Source organism: Pararge aegeria, chromosome 25, assembly GCF_905163445.1.
Source record: "Pararge aegeria chromosome 25, ilParAegt1.1, whole genome shotgun sequence".
Taxonomy (NCBI): domain Eukaryota; kingdom Metazoa; phylum Arthropoda; class Insecta; order Lepidoptera; family Nymphalidae; genus Pararge; species Pararge aegeria.
This window is the reverse complement of record NC_053204.1, coordinates 10,978,200-10,999,681: the sequence shown is the minus strand read 5'-3', so window position 1 is coordinate 10,999,681 and position 21,482 is coordinate 10,978,200. Positions and strand designations below refer to the sequence as shown.

The 21,482-nt window shown below is 39.1% G+C and overlaps 1 protein-coding gene across 1 annotated transcript; it reads left to right on the top strand.

Moving 5' to 3' along the window:
* Positions 1-16,851: 16,851 nt before the first annotated feature.
* Positions 16,852-21,093, top strand: LOC120634771. Its single transcript, XM_039905546.1, has one exon. It carries the CDS (start codon positions 16,852-16,854, stop codon positions 21,091-21,093), a length of 4,242 nt encoding a protein of 1,413 aa, XP_039761480.1.
* The last annotated feature ends 389 nt before the right edge of the window (positions 21,094-21,482 follow it).

Below are 21,482 nucleotides of genomic sequence, written 5' to 3'. Positions count from 1 at the left end.
GACCCGTCATTATCGGCCACTACAGGGGTAGTGGCCAATAATGAGTTGATAATGATGACCATGGGACAGCCTCACTTGGTTGACACACAAACATGGTTGCAGCAACCACGATTGAGTGGGTTATTCTACATGACTCTATAAATAAAGTAGACTTTTGTGTGGTGTAAAATTTTTGCCTACACAATTTGTGTGCAAATGTAGTCTTCTTTTCTGTGATTTATCTACAAAATTGCGTTTTTCCGATTTTTCCGCCAAACGACATATAGCTTTTTGCACCAGAAAAAGCTCTAAGGGATTGCAGACAGAAAGATAGATGGACAAAGAAATTATCCTAGAAGGTTTCCTATATTCCTTTCGACTTGCACAAACACTAAGAAACAATCTAAAGGCCTCAGTCCAGCATTTTAACTAATGTTGATGAGGACAAATATCCAGGCCACTTTGTCAGATTCTCGTCAAAACTTTATAATTGCGTAGGATTGTAAATTTGTCAGTCTTCCATTTTAGTTCTCCAGACTTTTAAATAATTTAATAAGCACTTAACTATCTGAATAGCCTCCACAATCTAAAGTTAAAAATATTAATTTTAAAATTAATAATTTTAAAACATTTAAGGTTTATTATAAAGCGTTAAAAAACATTTTTATTTTCAACTATTTCTTACAAACAAGTCGGTGTATATAGATTTACAAATTACTAAAATAAATAAAGGGCGAAGTATAAGGTCATCTAGGATCCAACCCCATCTAGGTCTCCTCTCAGAATAAAAAGGCTGAGGTCGCGTTTACCCCACTGGCTAAGTGCGAATGTGATTTATTGTTTAAAATATCACTTGCTTCAACGGTGAAAGAAAACATCGTGAGGAAACCTGCATGCCTGAGAGTCCATCAATCCGCACTGGGCCACCGTGGTGGACTATTGCCTTGACCCACTCTCAATGTGGGAGGAAACTTGAGGACTGTAGAGGGCCGGATTGCTCAGATGATGATGATTAAAGCAAGTGATATTTGAATTTCTTTGAACACACAACAACTCCGTTAAGTTAGAGATGAGTGCCGGGGGTTAACACCGTTACCTGGTTTCGAGACCAAGGTCTTAACTACTAAGATTTTAACGCTTCATTGTTATTATTTCTTTTTTTATTTGTTATTATCTAGCAGCAATATGTCATGTTATAACTACGTTCCAATCATTATTTATTACGGTTTTTACAAATCCCGTGGGAACCGTCTGTTTTCCTGGGACACAAACTGACCTATGTTACTCTCCGTCCTTCCAACGAACTCTGTGCTAAAAAGTGCGTTAAGGAAGGACCAACAACAAACAAACACGCTTTCGCAATTTATAATATTAGTGGTTTAAGCAAAATAAGTTATTCTATTATATGACTCAGAATAGATGAGATAAGTTAGATTCTAAAACAGTAAGTTATTCCGGTGGTAGATGCAGTTAAGCAGTAAAATGTTGAACCTGCGGCGTTCGTAATTAAACGTGCAGTTAACCTCAGATGTAAACAGCCGCCTCGCTAGATAGAGTTTCGGTAACAACTTAGTGACACGGGAGTTTTGAATTAACGCGTACTTTTAAGTGCTAGATTTGTATTAAGCAGTACTAAGCTGTAGTTTTTTTGGTAATAACTTTAATTGGCTACTTTAATATATATACGGCACACGGCTAACAATCATCAAATAAATATACAAAAGAAATATTTTAAGAACTGATCACAATCCCTAAACAAAACTGACAGCTGCCTTTTATAGGCAAATGCACCGACTTTGCTACTATTGAACTACTATAGAATTGATTCCTAATCTAAAGTATCTGTACAAATCTTTACTAATATTATGAAAAGGTAATGTTTTTTGAGTTTGCGAGGTTGTAAAGGGTAATTTCTATATTCATTGTTTATAATAGGATTTTTCTACAAGCTTGCGTTTAGAAAAAAAAAACGTTTAATATAAACTACTAAATTATTGAGAGATATTTCAATTATTTAATCTGTTAATTGTTATATGCTAATATACCTATAAATAACCTGAAAACTAGAAAGACATTTTTGTTGTATATATAAAACACAGTGCTTTGCATTGTGTCTTGGAAGTCATCCTAAACTTCCTAGCCTAACCTACCTTCTATAGTTAAAAATCAAATCTCAAAACCCAATTTTTGGTCCGACCTGAGAATCTAACCCACGCCCTTTTGATACGAAGTCGAAATCCCTAGGCCAACGAGGTTAAACTTCGATAGGAAAAGTCATCAAAAACAACATGCAGTTGTTTTCACGATCTATATCGCTCCAGTTATTGTAATAAAAGTTCATTTTATTGCAATTCGTACAAATTAAATACGTTACGGCTGCCCCATAAACCCGGTAATGGCGAGCGATTGTTGCTTTACGACTTAATGGGATAACACTCCCCATACTACAAATATGACTCCCCACTACCCTAAAACCCCCTATTCTTTACTTTCTTCATCATCATCATACAAATAATAAATAAATAAATATACAACGACGATACACTCATCGCCATCTAGCCCCATAGTAAGCGTATTCATACTAAGATAACTGATGAATATTTTTATGAATAATATACATGAATACATATAATATACAGATAAACACCCAGACACTGAATAACATTTCCGGTTCGTAAAACAGTATCCAGTTATAGGAATCGAACCCACACTTCAGCCGACTCAGAAAGCAAGCCAGTTGCTCACTGAGCCATTCGGCTGTCAAATCATATTATGATACCCATTGCGAGCCGACTACTGGTCACGGGTCTCTTCTCACGGTGAGAAGGGTTTAGACCCTAGTCCACCACGCTGGCCCAGTGCGGATTGGTGATTTCATAGCCTTTCTGACAATATATAAAACTCTAAGGCATGCTGGTTTACTCAAGAGGTTTTTCCTTACCGTTGAAGCAAGATATTTTTCAATTGCTTAAAACGCACATACGATTCGAACTCGGGCCCCCGGAAAGTGAAGTCGAGCTCCTACCCACTGTCACCGCTTCATCGGTGTAGGAACTAATAAAAGGATAATTATTTCTCGTTATTCTAGCTTCGGCCGTGGCTAGTAACCATACCAAAAGACGTAACTAAATACGAATACATAAACAAAATATATACAAAATAAATATAAAAATAATAAACTAATATATATTATGATAAGCTATATTAATGAATAGATGATATAAAAATAAAAATCAGTAGTCTTATTGCGCAAGATAAAAAGCTTTAACTGCATTTTTAAACATATCAAGCGATTTTGCCTGTCGTAAGCTCGTAGGGAGAGCATTCCACAATTCGATAGTCTCAAGGGATAAGGACAAGAAGAATATTTCTTTTTACCCGTCTACCCTAGAAGAGGGTTTTATATTTCTTTCCTTCTTATCCCAGCGCCCGCGTCAGTGTAAACTAAGCTTTGCTACTTAGCATGCATATTGTAATACTAAAGTCAGCTCGCGAAGTTTTTACAATCTTTTCCTTCATACCGTAACCTAAGTGCTCGTATTACGTTAAATTGTTCGATTTTTTACCTAACTGCGACCCAGTTAAAAAGTTTGTTTTGTTTAGCTGTATATATTACTCACAGAACTAAGAACATACAGACACAGTTTACACGACTAGTATTGAAGCGTCAAAAACCACTCCACTTTAGATTGGCTTCTATTACAAACGGTTAGTTCGTACTATTTAACAGTTGACAGTAATTATTTTACGTGTTAAGGCCGTGGTCCACCACGCTGGTCCAGTGCGGATTGGTGGACTCTATACATCTTTGGGAACATTATCGAGAACTTCTAAGCATGCAGGTTTCGTCACTATGTTTTTTTCACCGTTGAAGCAAGTGATATTTAATTATTAAAAACGTACGTAACTTAGAAAAGTTAGAGGGGCGTGCAGGGATACGAACTCGGCCCCCCGAAAGGTAAGTCGAGCTCTTACCGACTGGGCTATCACCGCCTCTTAAATTTTATGTTATCGATGTAAAACATATTCAGTGTATTACTTTGTATGCACACAGTTTGTAATAGTCCCAACTTCGGTAAAGCTTCGAAGAATTTCTGATCAGAAAAGCTTTGAGGGTTTAAGAGAGATCTTGAATCTTTCATGCTGAGGCGAAACTTAAAATCGTTTTTAAGTTTTCTAAGCCGCTCAAGGTGTTTGTGGAATTTTGATATTTTGTTTTTGAGCTTTTGAGCTTAAAGCTTAGAGTTCATCGTTGTTATTAATGCCTGACTGTTAGATATGAATTATATCTCGGTTTTTTTTTTGCTAGAATTAACAACGCATATAACCCACTAAAGTAACCGGGGCATGCTGGGAATCGAACTTCCCACCTACGACTTACTAGAAACGGACATAAATTTGTGATATCTTTGTTTTTTACAGAACAGAATTAATATTTTGAATACTGTAATGTAATGTACTGATAGAGTGAACTGTTAAAACACATCACTTATTTCTTAGAATATTAAAAAACATTTCACCAATCGTGTTTATTACACGACTGATGAATTCCTTAACGACAAGGCTGCTTGGAAGCAGGCTACTCCGCTCTCATCTTTCACAAAACAGAAATTTTTAAAAGATTTTTAAACTTTAAAATTATGTTTGAAAAGAGCAATCTGCTGAACTCAGCAGATTGCAGGGAACCGAGAAGAGCAGGCAAGTAACTACTTGCCTGCCCCTTCGGTGAAATCTGGCTTCTAAACCGGTTGTAGCGTCACTACAAACAGACTGACTTGACGTTTCAAAATTGTTAGATAGAAGCAGGCGTTACTTTGCGGAAATCCATCATATATATGCGCTTTTGAAAAATATTATGAACACTAAGCTTAATTTGCTATACTCCGCGAAAAGCAGGAGAACTTGAAATAAATTAATTTTTAATTTAGAATTACGGCTTCCCCTTCACACTGAGAGAAGACCCGTGCCCTGTAGTATCCCGAAAAGGAGTTTTTGAGGTTGATGATATTATGTTTTAACAGTTATACTTTTCTATTGGAGTACGGAACCCTCAGTGTTCGAGTACTCAGTGGACGGACCAACCTGATGGTTGGTAGAAACCTAGAAAAAGAGAGAATCACAGAGCAACACTTCGCAGGACATGCAAGGAGCACGTCACGCAACATGCCGCCCTGTGTCCATCAATTTGAGGCTTAGGTGTTAAGCCTCATTGGCCTGTAATCACACCGGCAACCACGCCCTCACAGTATTGCAACATTGCTGCTTAGCGGCAGAAATAAGCATGACGATTTTACTTTATGGAACGAGCTCTGTCACTCTGCTACTACAGATTTTTTCTCTCATTATAGTGAATGTGATTGATAAACGTTCTATCCCTATGGCACTCTATAGTAAGTAGTTTATGACGGGTATAAAAAACAGTATTTTATGTAAGGAACGCAGATAAACTTTCGACAGCCCATTCCAACTTCTTAACTGCCGCACATATTTCCGTATCGCGGGTAGATACTAAACGCTAGGTAGCGGCACTTATATCGATTCAACCTTCGCGAGCCCATCAAATCGAAAACGAAAATAAGCGTCAAAACCAATAAAAACTTCCACATATTCCCACTTATCATAACTTCCTAACGGTATGCTGTATATCAATGAAGTTAAGGTTGAATTTTGTTCGTGGGGGTAGATGTAAAAGCTACTATTGTATCGCGAATAAAGGCACCATGGATTTGTTTGGTGGCATATAAAATATGTCGTTCGCGGTTTAATGTCTCCGCGGTTTTATTAGTAATTCTGATTTGTTTTTTTTATGGTAGAGTCACTACAACCGACGCTTCTTTTAAATTAAGAAGTGACAGTCCAGTGCGTAGGACTTCGACTACAAATACCAGCTTTCAGTAACTCTAAGTTATGAGCGTTTTTAGCAAATAAAATATCACTTGCTTCAACGGTGAAGGAAAACATAGTGAGAAAACCTGCATGCCTCAGAGTTCTCTCAAAGGTGTTTGGAGTCCACCAATCTGCACTGGGCCACCGTGGTGGACTAAGCTTACCCTTACCATTCCCATTGTGGGATTAGACCCTGTAGTTGGCCCTAATGGGTTGATATGACGAAGATGATGAGGGTAGCTACAAACAGACAGACGTGACATTTTAAAAGTGCTTATAAACTAGGCCTACCTGAAAAAAAGGAATTTTGAATTTTGTTACGAGTACCAGAACTTTTCATTTCATCCTAACTTAATTCATAAACATTCTTGCACGGTTTTATTTTACTTGCTTCATTTAAGATGATTTGTAGAATTATTTCTGTGATTTGCTGGTGTGAATTTAGCATGAAAACGGATACTTTGAAGCGTAGAATACAGCATGCAATAGCATCGACTGAAGCAGCAAATTTTTAGTTTTAAAGTGTCTTAGTTTTAGTCTAGGATTTGAATTAATTAGAAGTGACGGTAGCAATAACAAAGAAACGAAACCAACAGTCGTTCAGTAAATATAAGATCGCAATATAAAAGACATATATACTACTTTCATGCATTTTAGAAGCAGTGATAATCCAGTGGGAAGAGCTCGACTTCACTTTCGGGGGGCCGAGTTCGGATCCCAGCACGCACCTCAAGCAAGGTTTATTTTAATTACTTAAACTTAGGAAAAGTTTAAGTAATTAAAATTAACCTTGCTTCAACGATGAAGGAAAACATCGTGAGGAAACCTGCATGTCTAAGAGTTCTACATATTGTTCTCAAAGGTGTGTGGAGTCCACCAATCCGCGCTGGGCCAGCACGTTGGACTACAGCCTGAACCCCTTCCCATTGTGGGATGAGACCCGTGCCCTTTAGGGCCGTTAATGGGTTGATATGATAAGATTGATGTTGATACTAATTTTGGCATCGGTGGTAAAAGAGCCGTAGCTTCGTGCTTAAAGCGATTGCCAGAGGTCGCAGATTCACATCCTGTCGATTTTTTTTACATCCATTTTTAATATATGAAATGTTTTCAAATCATTCATCACAAGCAAATTAAATTACCGTTAGTTATACCTACTACTATAACCTCAATCGTTGTAGGCTCATAAGGTTTCAGGTTCGATTTCCTTTTGTAGGTACTATTTTTTGTGTAGTGGCAGGCTTTGGCTTTGGCTGTGACTAGTTACCACGCCAATCGATTTAAGAAGCCGATTAAGGGTATAGGTATAGGTTTTATTTAACTGCTATAATAGGTTAGCACTATGTTATACTATACTTACACACAAATAGTAGAGATAGGATTGTCGTTTAATAACTTACTGATCCTTATTCGAACTACTATATAATATAAATTTATATAGTATAAATGCAAAAGTATTTTAGTTTGTTCTTCCTTCAAGCCCTAACTAAGCAACCGGTAACTTAAATTTTGGCAAAGAGTTAATCGAAAAACGGATATAAGCACGGACGAAGACCGCAGTCAACTGCTAATTTCTAAAATAATAAGCTTTAAAAGCAAATCAACAAAACGTACTTATCCTCAAAAAAAAGCATTGATGATCTTTTGGACCTTCGTAGTGGAGTCGAAGCCTTGGGTAGGCAGTGCTTTATCGCCCTTAAGAAAGGCCTCAACTCAAACAATCTCTTCCGAAGTGCGTACTTCACAACTGTGCTACTTACAAGAATAAATATAAAAAAGTTTGAAGGTAACTGGCTTGTTAAAGTCAATCCAACATCTAATAAACTTTATATTAGATTTTAATGACGTAACTCGGGTTCTCAAGTAGATTTTTCAGGAGCAACTTTATTTTATAGAGGCCTGTATAAAACCAGGGACACATTGGCTATGCACGGTCCCCATCTTAAGCCACTCGTGTTTAATATGAACTTTTCCTTATGAAAAATGGCAACGTCAGACTTTAAAATGTTTACCTATTTGGATTAGCTTCTATCCTAATAAATAGCTTTCTATAACTTCTCTTCTTTTATATCCCCCGGTTATACCCCCTGATGTGAGATATTATGAACGTGTCCACCTGCTAAATCACGGGAACGTGGAATAGGAGAAGTCCCCGTTTACACATATATTATTTAGAGATTATTTCCGCTTATGCGCCAGTGCTCTGAGAGCTGATAAAGCTGTAGGAGAAGAGAAATTTTTATCCGTTCCCTGAGGATATAATTCTCTCCTGCGCATGCTAGCCGTGCTGAGATAAGACATACCATGCAAAAAAAGAATCATCAAATACCGTGTATAATTAGCGGAGTAATCGCGTAGAAAATATACAAAAAAAAAACACTCCGTCGAATTAACCTCCTCCTTTTTTTAAGTCGGTTGAAAACGAAATCTACGTAGGTTTCAAACGCACCCCGTTCTTACAAGCCTAATACAAACTTAGCATGGGTATTCTAACGCGGGGTGCATGATTGCACTGCATTAATAACGTGCACTGCGAAGCACGCGGATTAAAAACGTACATTTTTTAACTTCAGGTTGGTACTGAAAATTATCAATACAAAAAAAAAAAGTAAAAGCAAGCAAAAGTACCTTTACAAGTTTCAGCATATTTTGATACTGATAACCGATTTGCGCAGTGGGCAGCGACCCTGCTTTCTGAATCCAAGGCCGTGGGTTCGATTCCCACAACTGCAAAATGTTTGTGTGATGACCATAAATGTTTGTCATAATTTTTCTCAAAAACACACATCACCATCTAGCCCCAAAGTAAGCGTGGCTTGTGTTATGGGTACTCAGATGACTGATGAATACATTTATGAATAATATAAATATGTAATTTTATGTTCATCACACGAACATTTATATTTTTGGGATTCGTACCCACAGCCTTTATGCAGATAGCAGGTTCGCTGCCCACTGTGCCAATCGGCCGTCAAATAAAACCCAATATCTTCGTTATCTGTAGTCAGCCATGCTGACTTCTAGACGCTCGAAGCAGTTCGTATATCAATGTTTCCAAAAGTTCCACAGAGTATAATATGTACGCAGTTACGTGTAGGTAAGAGGGGAAAGTTATATCGACTTGGGAAAAGTTTCTACTCGTACAAAGTAGGATTTATCTGACATTGACGGGTATTTGAGAACACGGAACAGGCTCAAATAGAGGCTTTGTTTATAGGTAGGGGGAAGGAGTGAGAGTATCATGGTTTATTTAGTTTAATGGCTGACATCTTTGCCAATAAAAAAATCTAAATTCTTATATGCCATCATTATCATCCACTTATTACCGACCCACTCCAGGGCACGCATCTCCTCCCACAATGAGAAGGGTTGAAGGCCACCACGCTGGCCCAGTGCGGATTGTTCGACTTTACACACCTTTGAAAAATTATTGAGAACTCAAACCATGCAGGTTTCCTCACGATGTTTGAAGCAAGTGATATTTTAATTGTTAAAAACGCACATAACTTTAGTACATACAAGTTAGAGGTGCGTGTCGGGATTCGAACTCGCCACGAAAGTGAAGTCGAAGTCCTACCCACTGGGTTATAGCTTATCTATATCAGGCCTAACATAAATACTTTTGAAACGTCAAGTCTGTCGGTTTATATTAACTCTACCAGGATATATATTATGATGGAACAGAAAAATGATTTTTAAGATTAATTTCTTTCGAAAGGCCGTAAAAAGCATAAAAAATTCAATTCATCAACGCAAAATTTCAGATCATGAAATAACAATAAAATAATGGGTCGCATGCTTCATAAAAAAATTAAAATTCAATCAAAAAACGGCGTGGTTTAAAAAAATGAAAATCGTGACGTACGTTTTTTAAACACAAATCACGATCGAGGCAGCCTGTTCAAATTGTAAATTTTAACGGAAAAATTATTAACGTAATAAAATCAATTTGCCGTAAAATTTTATTTTCCGTACGTGACACTTTTGGGGGTAGCTTTTGGCACAGGCGCCTTGTTCGATCAAACGTGGCGGGTTGTGCAGTTTCAAAACTAGAAAATGGATCTGGGAACTGAGCTCGAGACGGGTACTTGTCTGAAAACTGAAACTAATAGAAACAGCTGTAAAATTCATTTTTTTCAGTGCCTCCTATCCCAACTAATATAACAAATGCAAGAGATTTCATTTTTTTTTCCACTACGAGTTAGCCTTTAACTGCAATCTCACCTGGTGGTAAGTAAAGATTCATTCAGGTTGACGGCCGACTGACACAGGGGGCAGCGACCCTGCTTTTCGAGTCCTAAGCCGTGGGTTCGATTCCTACAACTGGAAAATATTTGTTTGATGAACATGGTTGTTTTTCAGGGTCTGGGTGTTTATCTGTGTATAAGTATTTATGTGTATTATATTCATAACAATATTCAACAGCTATCTTAGTACCCATAACACAAGCTACGCTTACTTTGGGGCTAGATGGCGATGTGTGTATTGTCCACTTATAAATAAATAGATAAGTAGCGGGCTAACCTGTTAAGGAGTACAGTAGTCATACCCCTAATTGGTTTCCAAGCGACATCACACCGGAACACTAAATCGCTTAGCGGCACGTCTTTGTCGTTAGGGTGGTAACTAGCCACGGCCAACGGTTCCCACCAGAAGGAACTAGAGAAAATTCTGAAATTATGGATTCCCAAACTCACACTGCCGGGACTCAAACCTGGGACCTCCTACTTGAATTCATAGCGCTCACCGTTGCGCCAGAGAGGTGGTCATTTGTGGTTCGATCACTCAAGAGTCAACATTTTAATTAAACCTACGTTATTTAAACTGAACAATAAATACTAGTGTAGATTTTTTTCCATCCCTGTATCTCGGGCCGTTAAATTGTTAAAGGCCCAGCTTTGGGACTGATGCCAGATGCCAATAGACTGATGAAGATGATGATGATGAAGATGAATGTCTATCACTATTTGAGAACCTCTTATATTAACAACCTTTTTGTTAGTAGTACAACAAATAGTTAAATAGTCGTCCTAGATTCTTTGGTGATTTACCAAATTAACATCACTTAGTAAGATACCGTCACTTAGTATCTAAAAATAAGAGTCTACTTAAAAAAGAATCGTTTCAACAAAGAACGACGACTATAAAAAATACCTAATGCACCAATTTGCTGAAAACTGAGTTTCAGAACATTTGGCAACTTTGAGTATGACATCCGCAATGTTATAAATTGTTGCTTTTAGTGGAATTAAATTCTCTCTTAGATAGAGCGAGAGAGATTAACTATATCCTCACATGTGGGAGAGGGACGCAGCTATAACTGTTGTTGCGGTTGTAAATCTTCCAGAGGGCGCCTGAAATGGGTTGTTTATTGTAGGCAGTTTGGAATGATGTCTTTTAATAACGCGTTGCTAGCAATAAAACCTCTCTGTTCTTTCCTTATACTGCAAAGAAAAGGCGTGAAATCCAGTATTTAAATCTGATGGAATAAAGGTTATTTTCGTTTGCATTTTAAGATTAATACCCTCGTTTTAGTTTAAGTGTTTTAATATAGAGCGATGTATGTTATTTTAGATGCTAAGCTTGGAAATTATGGAGGATAGATGTAAAATATAATACAAAATATATAACTGTCAAACATATATAACGGTTTAAAACACCGCCGATTCTGAAATATTGTTAGAAAAATAAAATTTAAATTGACTAGAAATTTTTATTTTTAGTAGTTTTACTATTACAGTATTATTGTTATATTTTTGTTTAGAAAAAAAGACTGTAATAGTGAGTACACTAGGTTCGGAATGTGTTATGTGCTAAAAAGACTGATCAACCTACATAAAATACCAAGTTGTAAGTGATTGTCAAATTTTCTTACGCGTACAATTTATTTAGGTAAATACTTGGAAATCGTTTTATGGTACTAGCCACAAATTATTATAAGGATTATGTAACAAAAACAATTAACATACACTTTAATTCTTAGATTATTTTAGGACCTTAATTGCAAATACTAGAATATAACAGACACTTCTGATTATTAACAATCAAATATTCGTTTTGTTAATTTTTTGACACGGTCCCGTTATTAAAAAAAATAATCGCTTCAGCGCTGAATCCGTTAAATGAAGGCCATACTTTACAAAGCAGCTAAAAGCGCTGTGTTTTGTATAATACAATTAATATCTTTAGAGGTATGTGATGTACGTACTGTCTCTGAGACATATCTGTGAAACCGTAAATCTAATAGTTTTTGGGTAAATTACTGCTATAGTTTTATTGAAATAAATCAGATGCAGCTCTTACATCTCATGCAAAATTAAAATCATGTGACTCCTCTAAATTTATTAGGTACGCGTCGCGTAGCGCAGGTACTAAGCGTGTGTCGGTCTTTTATCTTTAATAGGGTTGTCACAAGTAAACACTTCAAATGTTTTGAATTCGTTTTTATGGGGCATTAAATATGCTTCTTTTAATTTAATCTTTTTACAGGATAATTCCTTACGAAATATACTAATGCATCCTTCAACATTTCGTAATTGGGTTACACGCTGTATGGTGGTGAAAAAAATAACATTAGATTTTTGGGTATACCTGAATTGGGTATTTCCTTTTTTTTTGTTATAAATCCTTCAATCAAAATTTCAAAAGGCAACGTCCATGTATTCAGTGTATGATGGAGTGCGCCGGCTCGAATGGGAACATACTTGAAATAGCGTTTGAAATATCCTTTTATATTTGAACATCGGCACCTGAATCCGTTTCCAATTTGCACGTTATGTCAAATAGAGTCTCTTCTAGTGGACGTTCGTTGCGAAATGTATAAAAAGATAGATAAATAACAGATGGCCTATATGTTTATATAGATATATAAAAGATAAGTAAAAGATGGTTAAAGAAGGCTGAAAGTTACCCAGCGGGCGATGGAGAGCGCTATGCTACGAGTAACTCTACATGATCAAATCAGAAATGAGGAGATCCGTAGGAGAACTAGAGTTCCCGACATAGATCAGCGAGTCGCGAAGCTGAAGGGCAGGGTTCGGAGGATCGATGGACGTTGGGGTTTTAAGGTGCTGGAATTGCGACCCCGCACCGATAAACGCAGCGTAGGTCGGCTCCCAATGCGGTGGACAGATGACATCAGGGGAGTCCCTGGGAGCCTATGGAAACAAGCGGCCCAGGACCGTGGATTGTGGAACTCCCTACAAAAGACTTATGTCCAGCAGTGGACGTCCATTGGTTGAAATGATGATGATCATGATGGAAGTTAGTTATAAGTTTTATTGTTGCCCGCACTGACCTGTGACGTCACTGGTTACCCGCGTTTATCACGGTTTTTACAAATCCGTAACGGTTCCATTGGTTTCTCTGGGATAAATAGTCCTTTCAATGTCCTTTCAAATAAATCTATGCCAAAAATCAAGTTGTTTGTTTACTGAGTAAGGCTGTGAAGGAAAGACAAATAAATAAACATATGTACAATATTTACAATATTGGTAAGAATTAAATTCAATCAGATATCATGTGAAAGAAATTCTCGGCAAGTGAGAAATTAGGCAACGCATTGAGTACTTGCTGAGTTCTGGAACTCAAATTTAAGAAAGCTGTACTTTTTAATTATAGGTGTCTCTTCTTAGTCGTGCAGTCTTGGCAAAGTGGTCGTGGCTGCTGAGATGAATTCCATGGCGTTAGGCATCATTGGAACACACGGCTTCCCGCGCGAATTGTCGCCACTTTTGGCGGTTGGTAGCATGTCGGAAGCATTCCACCACAGTTGCCTGGGTCAATGATTTCACCGTATCTGTCCAACGAGTAGGTGACAGCTCTTGCCCTATTTATAGGTACTCATTTTTAAAATCGATTGTTCAAATACAGGGCTATTGACAGACGCACCAACGGACCGAATAATTGTAGTTGCCTAAGTTAACTCTAAAACCTCGCAGCGTTCAGTAAATCAAACATTTTTTTTTCATTCCGCTACGTACAAGTTAGAAAGAAAGAAAGAAAAATCGTGTTTATTGTCACACATTTGTGTAAAATGTTACATTTGTGTCATAAATTTGTTAAAGAATTTAAAAAAAAGCAAACAAAGTTTGTGTGACAAAGTTAGCCTAAGAGCATGCTAAACTGTTTGGGGTATAGTAGTTATATTTAACCCGTACTTCCAATAGGCTTTTACGCTGTACGCGACCTCGTACTGGACTGGTTAATCACTTTGCGTCACGTCTTAGTCGGCAGCATCAGCTAAAAGGGTCAAGTCTTGGAAATACTATCGAAGAAATAATACACAAAATATAATATTATACGGATGCACGGACACACGCAAAAAAGTTACTATAACCTCGCATCGTACGGTCAATTAAAACAAATATTTATTACTGACATTCGTTTACGTAACGTAGAGCTATATTGTGAAGTAACGTAATTTTTTATCGACATATTTTTCACTCGTATTTATTGTGCTCGCGGGAAATAAACATAATGCATTGAAATTTTTTGCATGTTAATCAGAATATACAAAAAAGCGAGTGAAATTTATTTAAGGCTTTTTGATTATTGGTAATATTTTAACAGTGGTTTTTTATCTTAGATGAACAATTTAATTTGCTTCAGTCAATTTGTCTTTGTAGGTTAATTGAAAATTGAAAAACAAACAAACCGACTTTCCCATTTATAATATTAGTTTTGAAGTATCGATTACAACAAGATAAGGGTCTCCTCTCAGAACGAGACAGTAGTCCAATATGGCAAAGTGATGCTGTAGACCTGGAATATTACAGAAAAATGGTTCCTTCACCATTAAATCAATCGAGCGTCTTTAAATTATGTCATTGTAATGCAATAACATTAATTAAAGACGCACTTTACTCTGAAAAGTTAGAGGTACGTGCCGGGAATCGATCTCGGTACCCCGAAAGGGAGCCCGAAGCCCTTAACCACTAGGCTATTACCGCTTATAAACAACCCTCATGGGTGTAGAATAAGGTATATAAGGTACAAAAGTTTGTAGGGGAAATTATTTCTCGGGCAAGCGTAATTCCTACATTATAACTACGTATTGCTATTTGATAGGCGAAATCCCGATATTTTCTATCCCTTTCCAATCTTTCGTCTCGCTCAGTTAAGTGAACGAACCGCGAATGCGATTTGACTAAAAGCAACGATTTGTATTGTCGCGAGATGGATGTTACATATAAACTGTTGATGACGTCATCATTTGTGCCACTGAATTTGGATGGATTTTGGTAAAAGAATCAATGACTAGCTCTGCGCGCGGTTTCACCTGCGTGTACTAGTCAAAATCCCTACCCTATGTAATGCGAAAATGGCTGTGTGAAACAAACAAATAAACTGGTCTACAAAGCCTATATACACTGTTATTTTTAGGATATTGAGCCGCTAAGAAAATCTTTCGGTTAAAACTATCTTCTGCTGAACCGATTTTGACAGGACTTTAACAGTGGTGTTGAAGATTCACGATACCTAAATTGATTAAGTAAATTAACAAATACTTTTGCGAGACCTTGTATCAAACAGTTGATTATTATAATAAGGAAGTTATGTTTTAATAGTTGATAAGGTAGATATATTGGTTATTTGTATGAAAAATATAAGTTAGTTGCGAGACCTAATCTCCGATAAGTCTATTTAGAGTATATTTTATTAGTAATAAATATAGACGATTTATAGCTGTAAAATTAAACATAAGATTTATTTAAATTAAGCGGTCGATGCTTCCCCGTCACCAACCATACTGAAGCTGACCAATTTGTAAACAACCGCTTCACTCTTTATGTATCACTATCTCTGTCTACTAATATTGCTATCTCTTTTACCTGTATTTTGCATCCTTGTCTCATACTCTAATAAAGATACCGATATGCGCGCGCTTCTGTGAGCATAAAACCCCGCCTCACGCGGTCAAATCACGCACTTCACTCGCTGACTCTGAAGCGAACGCATCTCCGGTAAAACGACTACACCTTGTTGTTTTATTTCACTACTGTGGATTGGACTCGTCTACGATCCTCCACAGTGCATGGTCCTTCGAGCCGGATCCAAGAAACCGGCAAAATAAGAAAAGGAGACGAGCTCAAGTCAGTGAACATTTCTGCGAAGCAAGACTGAAAGGAATCAATCTATCGCTGCGGAACGGGTTCCGCGGGCTTGGAAGATCGTTCAAGTCAGGCTGCAGACCGAAGTCAACGTACAAGAAGTCTGTCTAGCAACGGAAAAGGCATCAACCCTTCGCTGCGGGTGCATTGAGGCGAAGCTCTGCATAGCTGCCGAAGACCGCGAAGCCTGTGGGGAAGATCGTTTCTCGCGCTACAGACACAAGAAGTCCCACCTACAACGCATTGGCAAAAAGGAATCCACCATCGCTGCGGGTGCATTGAAGCGAAGCTCTGGAGTAGCTGCTGAAGACCGCGAGGCTGTTGGGAAGATCGTTTTGCCGCGCTGCAGAGAAGACCTACAAGAAGTCTTACCTTCAACATACGAAGAGGAATCCACCATCGCTGCGGGTGCATTGAGGCGAAGCTCTGCATAGCTGCCGAAGACCGCGAGGCCTGTTGGGAAGATCGCTTCGCAACGTAGAAGAGAAGACTCAAAGCGGTTTACCGCGCCTCATCTGTTCACCACCTAACGGTGTCAAACGGTGAACAGTGAGTTAACGCCTAACGGCGGGAGCAGTATACCAGACGGTACTGCCAGCTTGCCTTAACGGGCAGTAAGTCTGTAACAGTCTGATCGCGCCGGTACGGTTCGCGTGGGATAGCGCCCTCCTGGAAGGCACGCACGACGGTATCGGGCGTTCCCCCCGGTACCCGAGCGCGCGACTCTCACGCGTTACCCTCTGTCGGGCGATTCCTCACCACCCTACCTTTATTTCCATCCCTGTCAGAGTGTGTTCTTCCTTTGGGACCCTCTGCCAGGACTGATAGGGCGTTAGGGCTGTTAGGGTCAAGAAGACTGAAGACCTGCGCCAAGATGAGTACCATCGAAACGCGAAGCAAGAAGTCACAACCGAAGGAAAAGGAAGTCGGAAGCGACGAATCGGGAGATTCGTCTAGAACAGGCGAAACGTCAGGTACAGAGCGAACCACCTGTACAGAACAAACAACTAGCACCAATCAAACTACGACCACAACAGACTCAAGCAGCACAGCGAAAAACACACCACAAGACGTGCAAAGAAAAGCGACGGGATCACGGACATCGCAGAGCAAACGCGCAGAACTAGAAGCCCGTTTAGAACTCCAGCACAGAGAAAAAGAACAGGCGGACGCCGCAGCTGCACTCGCTCGTACTAAATTGGAGCTATTGCAACTAGCAGAGAACTCCGACCAAGAACCGGACGATGAAAACGACCTAGTCAACGATTGGATAGACAAAACTCCGCCGCCACAAGATACCGAATTTAACCGCAGTATGAACATCCTATCAAACCTAGTAGCAAAGGCAGTTCAACAAACCAACAGTAGTCACGAACACAGAACGGATACCGCACCAAAGAAACCACCAATATATATTAACGATCTGTACCTATTTGACGGAGATCCCATCAACTGGATACCATTCATCAGCCACTACAAGGACACGGCATCATTTTTTAGCGACATCGAAAACACCGCTCGCATCAGGAAGTCCCTCAAAGGACTTGCAAGACAAACAGTAAAATCTCTTCTATACACCAGCACGAACCCAGAAATAATATTAACAGAATTAGAAAGAAGATTCGGACAACCTTCATATATAATAAAAAGCGAAATCGCAGAACTCGACAAATTGCCCAAAATGACTGAAGACATTAAGGGCATAGGCACATTTGCTAGCGCAGTATTTAACAGCGTAAATACAATAAAACAATTAGACCGAAAGGAATATCTTTACTCTACCGATATATCGGATAGAATCGTGGGAAAAATGAGCACCATAGTAAGATTTCGATGGCAAGAATACAAATGCCACCGGACAAAGGAACCCATACTCAGTGTGCTGTCTGAGTTTTTAAATATGATATCGGATCAATTTGATGAGCCCGGTTTACGTCTCGAACAGAAGGTTAAAATAGAAAATAACAAATCACGACCAATAAGAAGAGCCAGAGTTAATACGGCAAATCACGAATCAACCTACGAAAGTGACGAAGATTCAAACTACGACAGCGAGTTCGAAGAAGAAATGAGAATCGTCCTTACCGCCTCGGCAATAGAAGAAGAAAGATGTCCCCTATGCGAACAATCACACGATATTATCAAATGCGACAAATTCACAAAGGAACCCACCAAAGAACGTTGGGAAATAGTCAAAAGACTAAAGATGTGTTTCAAATGTCTCAAAACGAATCACAGACACTTTCAATGCAAAACTCAACCTTGTGGCAAGGATGGTTGCATCAGAAAGCATCATGAGCTACTGCATCAAGAAAGATTAAAACCAGACTCTAATAAGATAGTTTCAGTAAATCACATAGGCACTTCAAAAGCCTACTTAAAAATAGTACCTGTAGAGCTGTGCGGACCAAATGGCACTGAGACCGTCATGGCCTTACTAGATGAGGGGTCAACAGTCACTCTGCTGGTAGACAAAGTCGCCCACCACATAGGAGCCTCCGGACCTGCAAAGAGCCTAGTTATCGAAGGCATAAGCGGTCATCAAATGAAAACGGAAGAATCAAGACATATTAAAATTCGTATCAAAGGTTTATTCTCAAGGACATACGAAGATCTTCAGGCACATACAATCGGACAACTCAACCTTATAGCACAATCCGTAAAGAAAGAAGACATAGAAGATTGCCCCCATCTTAAAGATATAGAAGATCAGCTGATATACGATGGAACGCCACCATCACTGTTAATAGGCCAAGACAACTGGCACTTAATAGTTACAAGAGACTTGAAGACTGGTAGCGCATCAAAGCCCGTGGCATCCCTAACCAGCCTAGGATGGATACTTCACGGCTTGAAGACTGAAACCTCAAAACCAGTCCTCTTCATAAATCACATTCATGAAAAAGAAACTGAAGACATAGATAAACTAATTAAAAACCATTTCAGTCTCGACTCGTTGGGAATAACAGAAAGAAAACCACTAAAAGATCCCGAACAACGAGCCATGGCAATTTTAGAAAAAACAACTCATAGATTGCCCGAAGGAAGATTCGAATGCGGATTACTTTGGAAATCCGACGATGAAACTATGCCACAAAATAGAAACAGTGCCTTACGCCGCCTACAAGGCATAGAAAGAAAACTAAATAAAAATGAAGACTTCAAATTAAAATATACTCACCAAATACAAAATCTAATATCCAATGGATATGCCGAACTAGCCACCACAAAACCCACCTCGCCAAGAACCTGGTACCTGCCACATTTCGCAGTAATACATCCACAAAAGGAAAAATTAAGAGTCGTGTTCGACGCCGCCGAACGCACAAATGGCAAAAGTCTAAACGATGCCTTACTATCCGGTCCTGATTTACTACAATCCCTCTTCGGCGTGCTGATAAGGTTCCGCCAAGGCCCGGTAGCCGTCGCAGCCGACATCAAGGAAATGTTTCTCAGAATCGTAATACGAGAAGAAGACAGAGACAGCTTACGATTCCTCTGGAAAGAGAACGAAACAGACGCAGAACCTAAAGAATACAGAATGAAGTCGCTAATATTCGGAGCAACGTCATCACCCTGTTCAGCTATATACGTTAAGAATCGAAATGCTCAAGACTTCCAAGAAAAATATCCCGAGGCTGTGAATGCCATTCAACGTTGTCATTATATGGACGACTATTTACAAAGCTTCCCAACAGTCGAAGAAGCAAAAAGAACAAGTAAAGAAGTGGACCTCATACACAAAAGTGGAGGTTTCGAACTAAGAGGATGGACATCGAATTATCCATCCACTATTAACACAATGGAAATCAACTATCCCGACCACATTAATTTGGGAGACCACGATAAATATGGGAAGACATTGGGCATGATATGGCAAACCAACAACGACGCATTACGATTTACTGTCAGCCTTCGCAACACGCCCGATGACGTCACTAAAGAAACGAGACCACCAACTAAACGCGAAGTCGCAAGCGCTGTCATGTCAGTATTCGACCCGCTAGGTTTAGCCACTCCAGTTTTAATACAAGGAAAAACACTTATACAGCAACTATGGCGCACCGGAATAAATTGGGACGACCACATACCCGACACGCTTAGAGACCATTGGTCAAAATGGCTCAACAACCTAGCATGTCTAAAGGATCTCAACGTTCCACGATGTACAGATTCCTGTAACGAGGGGGAACTACATACCTTCGTAGACGCCAGTGAAACCATCTATGCCGCTGCAACATACTGGAAAACTACTATGAACAACCAGGTCAGCATAAAACTAATAGCAGCAAAAGCCAAGGTGGCCCCACTCAAACCTACCTCTATACCACGATTAGAATTACAAGCCGCAGTGCTTGGCTGCCGTCTAGCAAACAGCATTCACCAAGAAATGGACACCAATATTAAGAAGAAGTATTACTGGTCAGACTCTCGAACGGTATTAGCATGGATCAAATCCGACCCACGCACGTTCAAAACCTTCGTCGCACACAGACTAGCTGAAATAGAAGAACTCTCAAAAACATCAGAATGGAGATACGTACCCACTAAACAAAACGTAGCTGACGACGCAACTAGATCGGCACCCCGAAATTTCGACAGCAACCATCGATGGTTCAACGGTCCAGAATTCCTAAAACTTGACTGCAACGAATGGCCTCAAGATCACAGTGATCGCTCACTACAAGTTACGGGCGAAGAAAAAACACAGACAGTAGCCACGGCGCGTCTCGTTCAACCACCTATACCAGACGTCAGTCGTTTCTCATCATGGACACGTTACCTACGAGCCTCAGCACGCTTCATACAAAGCGTCGAAGTTTTTAAAACATTAATAAATAAACCCGACAAAGTCACCGCCACTAAACGAATCGTCAAGGATAAAGCCTGGAAACCGTATAAAAAACAGATGACTCAACAAACACCCACGAATCAAGAACCAACTATAAAAACCGTGAACAAACTAATACCATTATCAAGAAAATACATCAAGCAAGCTGAAACAATGTTGATACAACGAATTCAAAATGACAGTTTTAAGAATAAATTCAAAACCTTAAAGATCACAAGAAGTTCGCCAAAGGATCCCGCCTTAGAAGACTCACCGCCGTTATAGAAGATGATATAATGCATCTCGAAACTCGCCTATCCGCTGCCAACAACATAGCGATTTCCTACAAAAAACCCATAATACTCGATGGAAAACACCCGATTACACGACTAATCGTGAACCATTACCATCAAGAATACAATCACGGTAATCACAACACGATTATGAACGAGATTCGACAGAAATACTATGTGATATCTCTTCGAAACACCGTCAAAAGTATAGCAAGAGAATGCCAATGGTGTAGAATACACAAAGCCGTTCCTATCACAACACCTTTGGGAGACTTACCGGTGGAACGCCTGCAACACAAACAATACCCGTTCACCTGCACTGCTGTAGATTATTTCGGACCAATAACCATAAAAATTGGCAGAAAAACAGATAAACGCTGG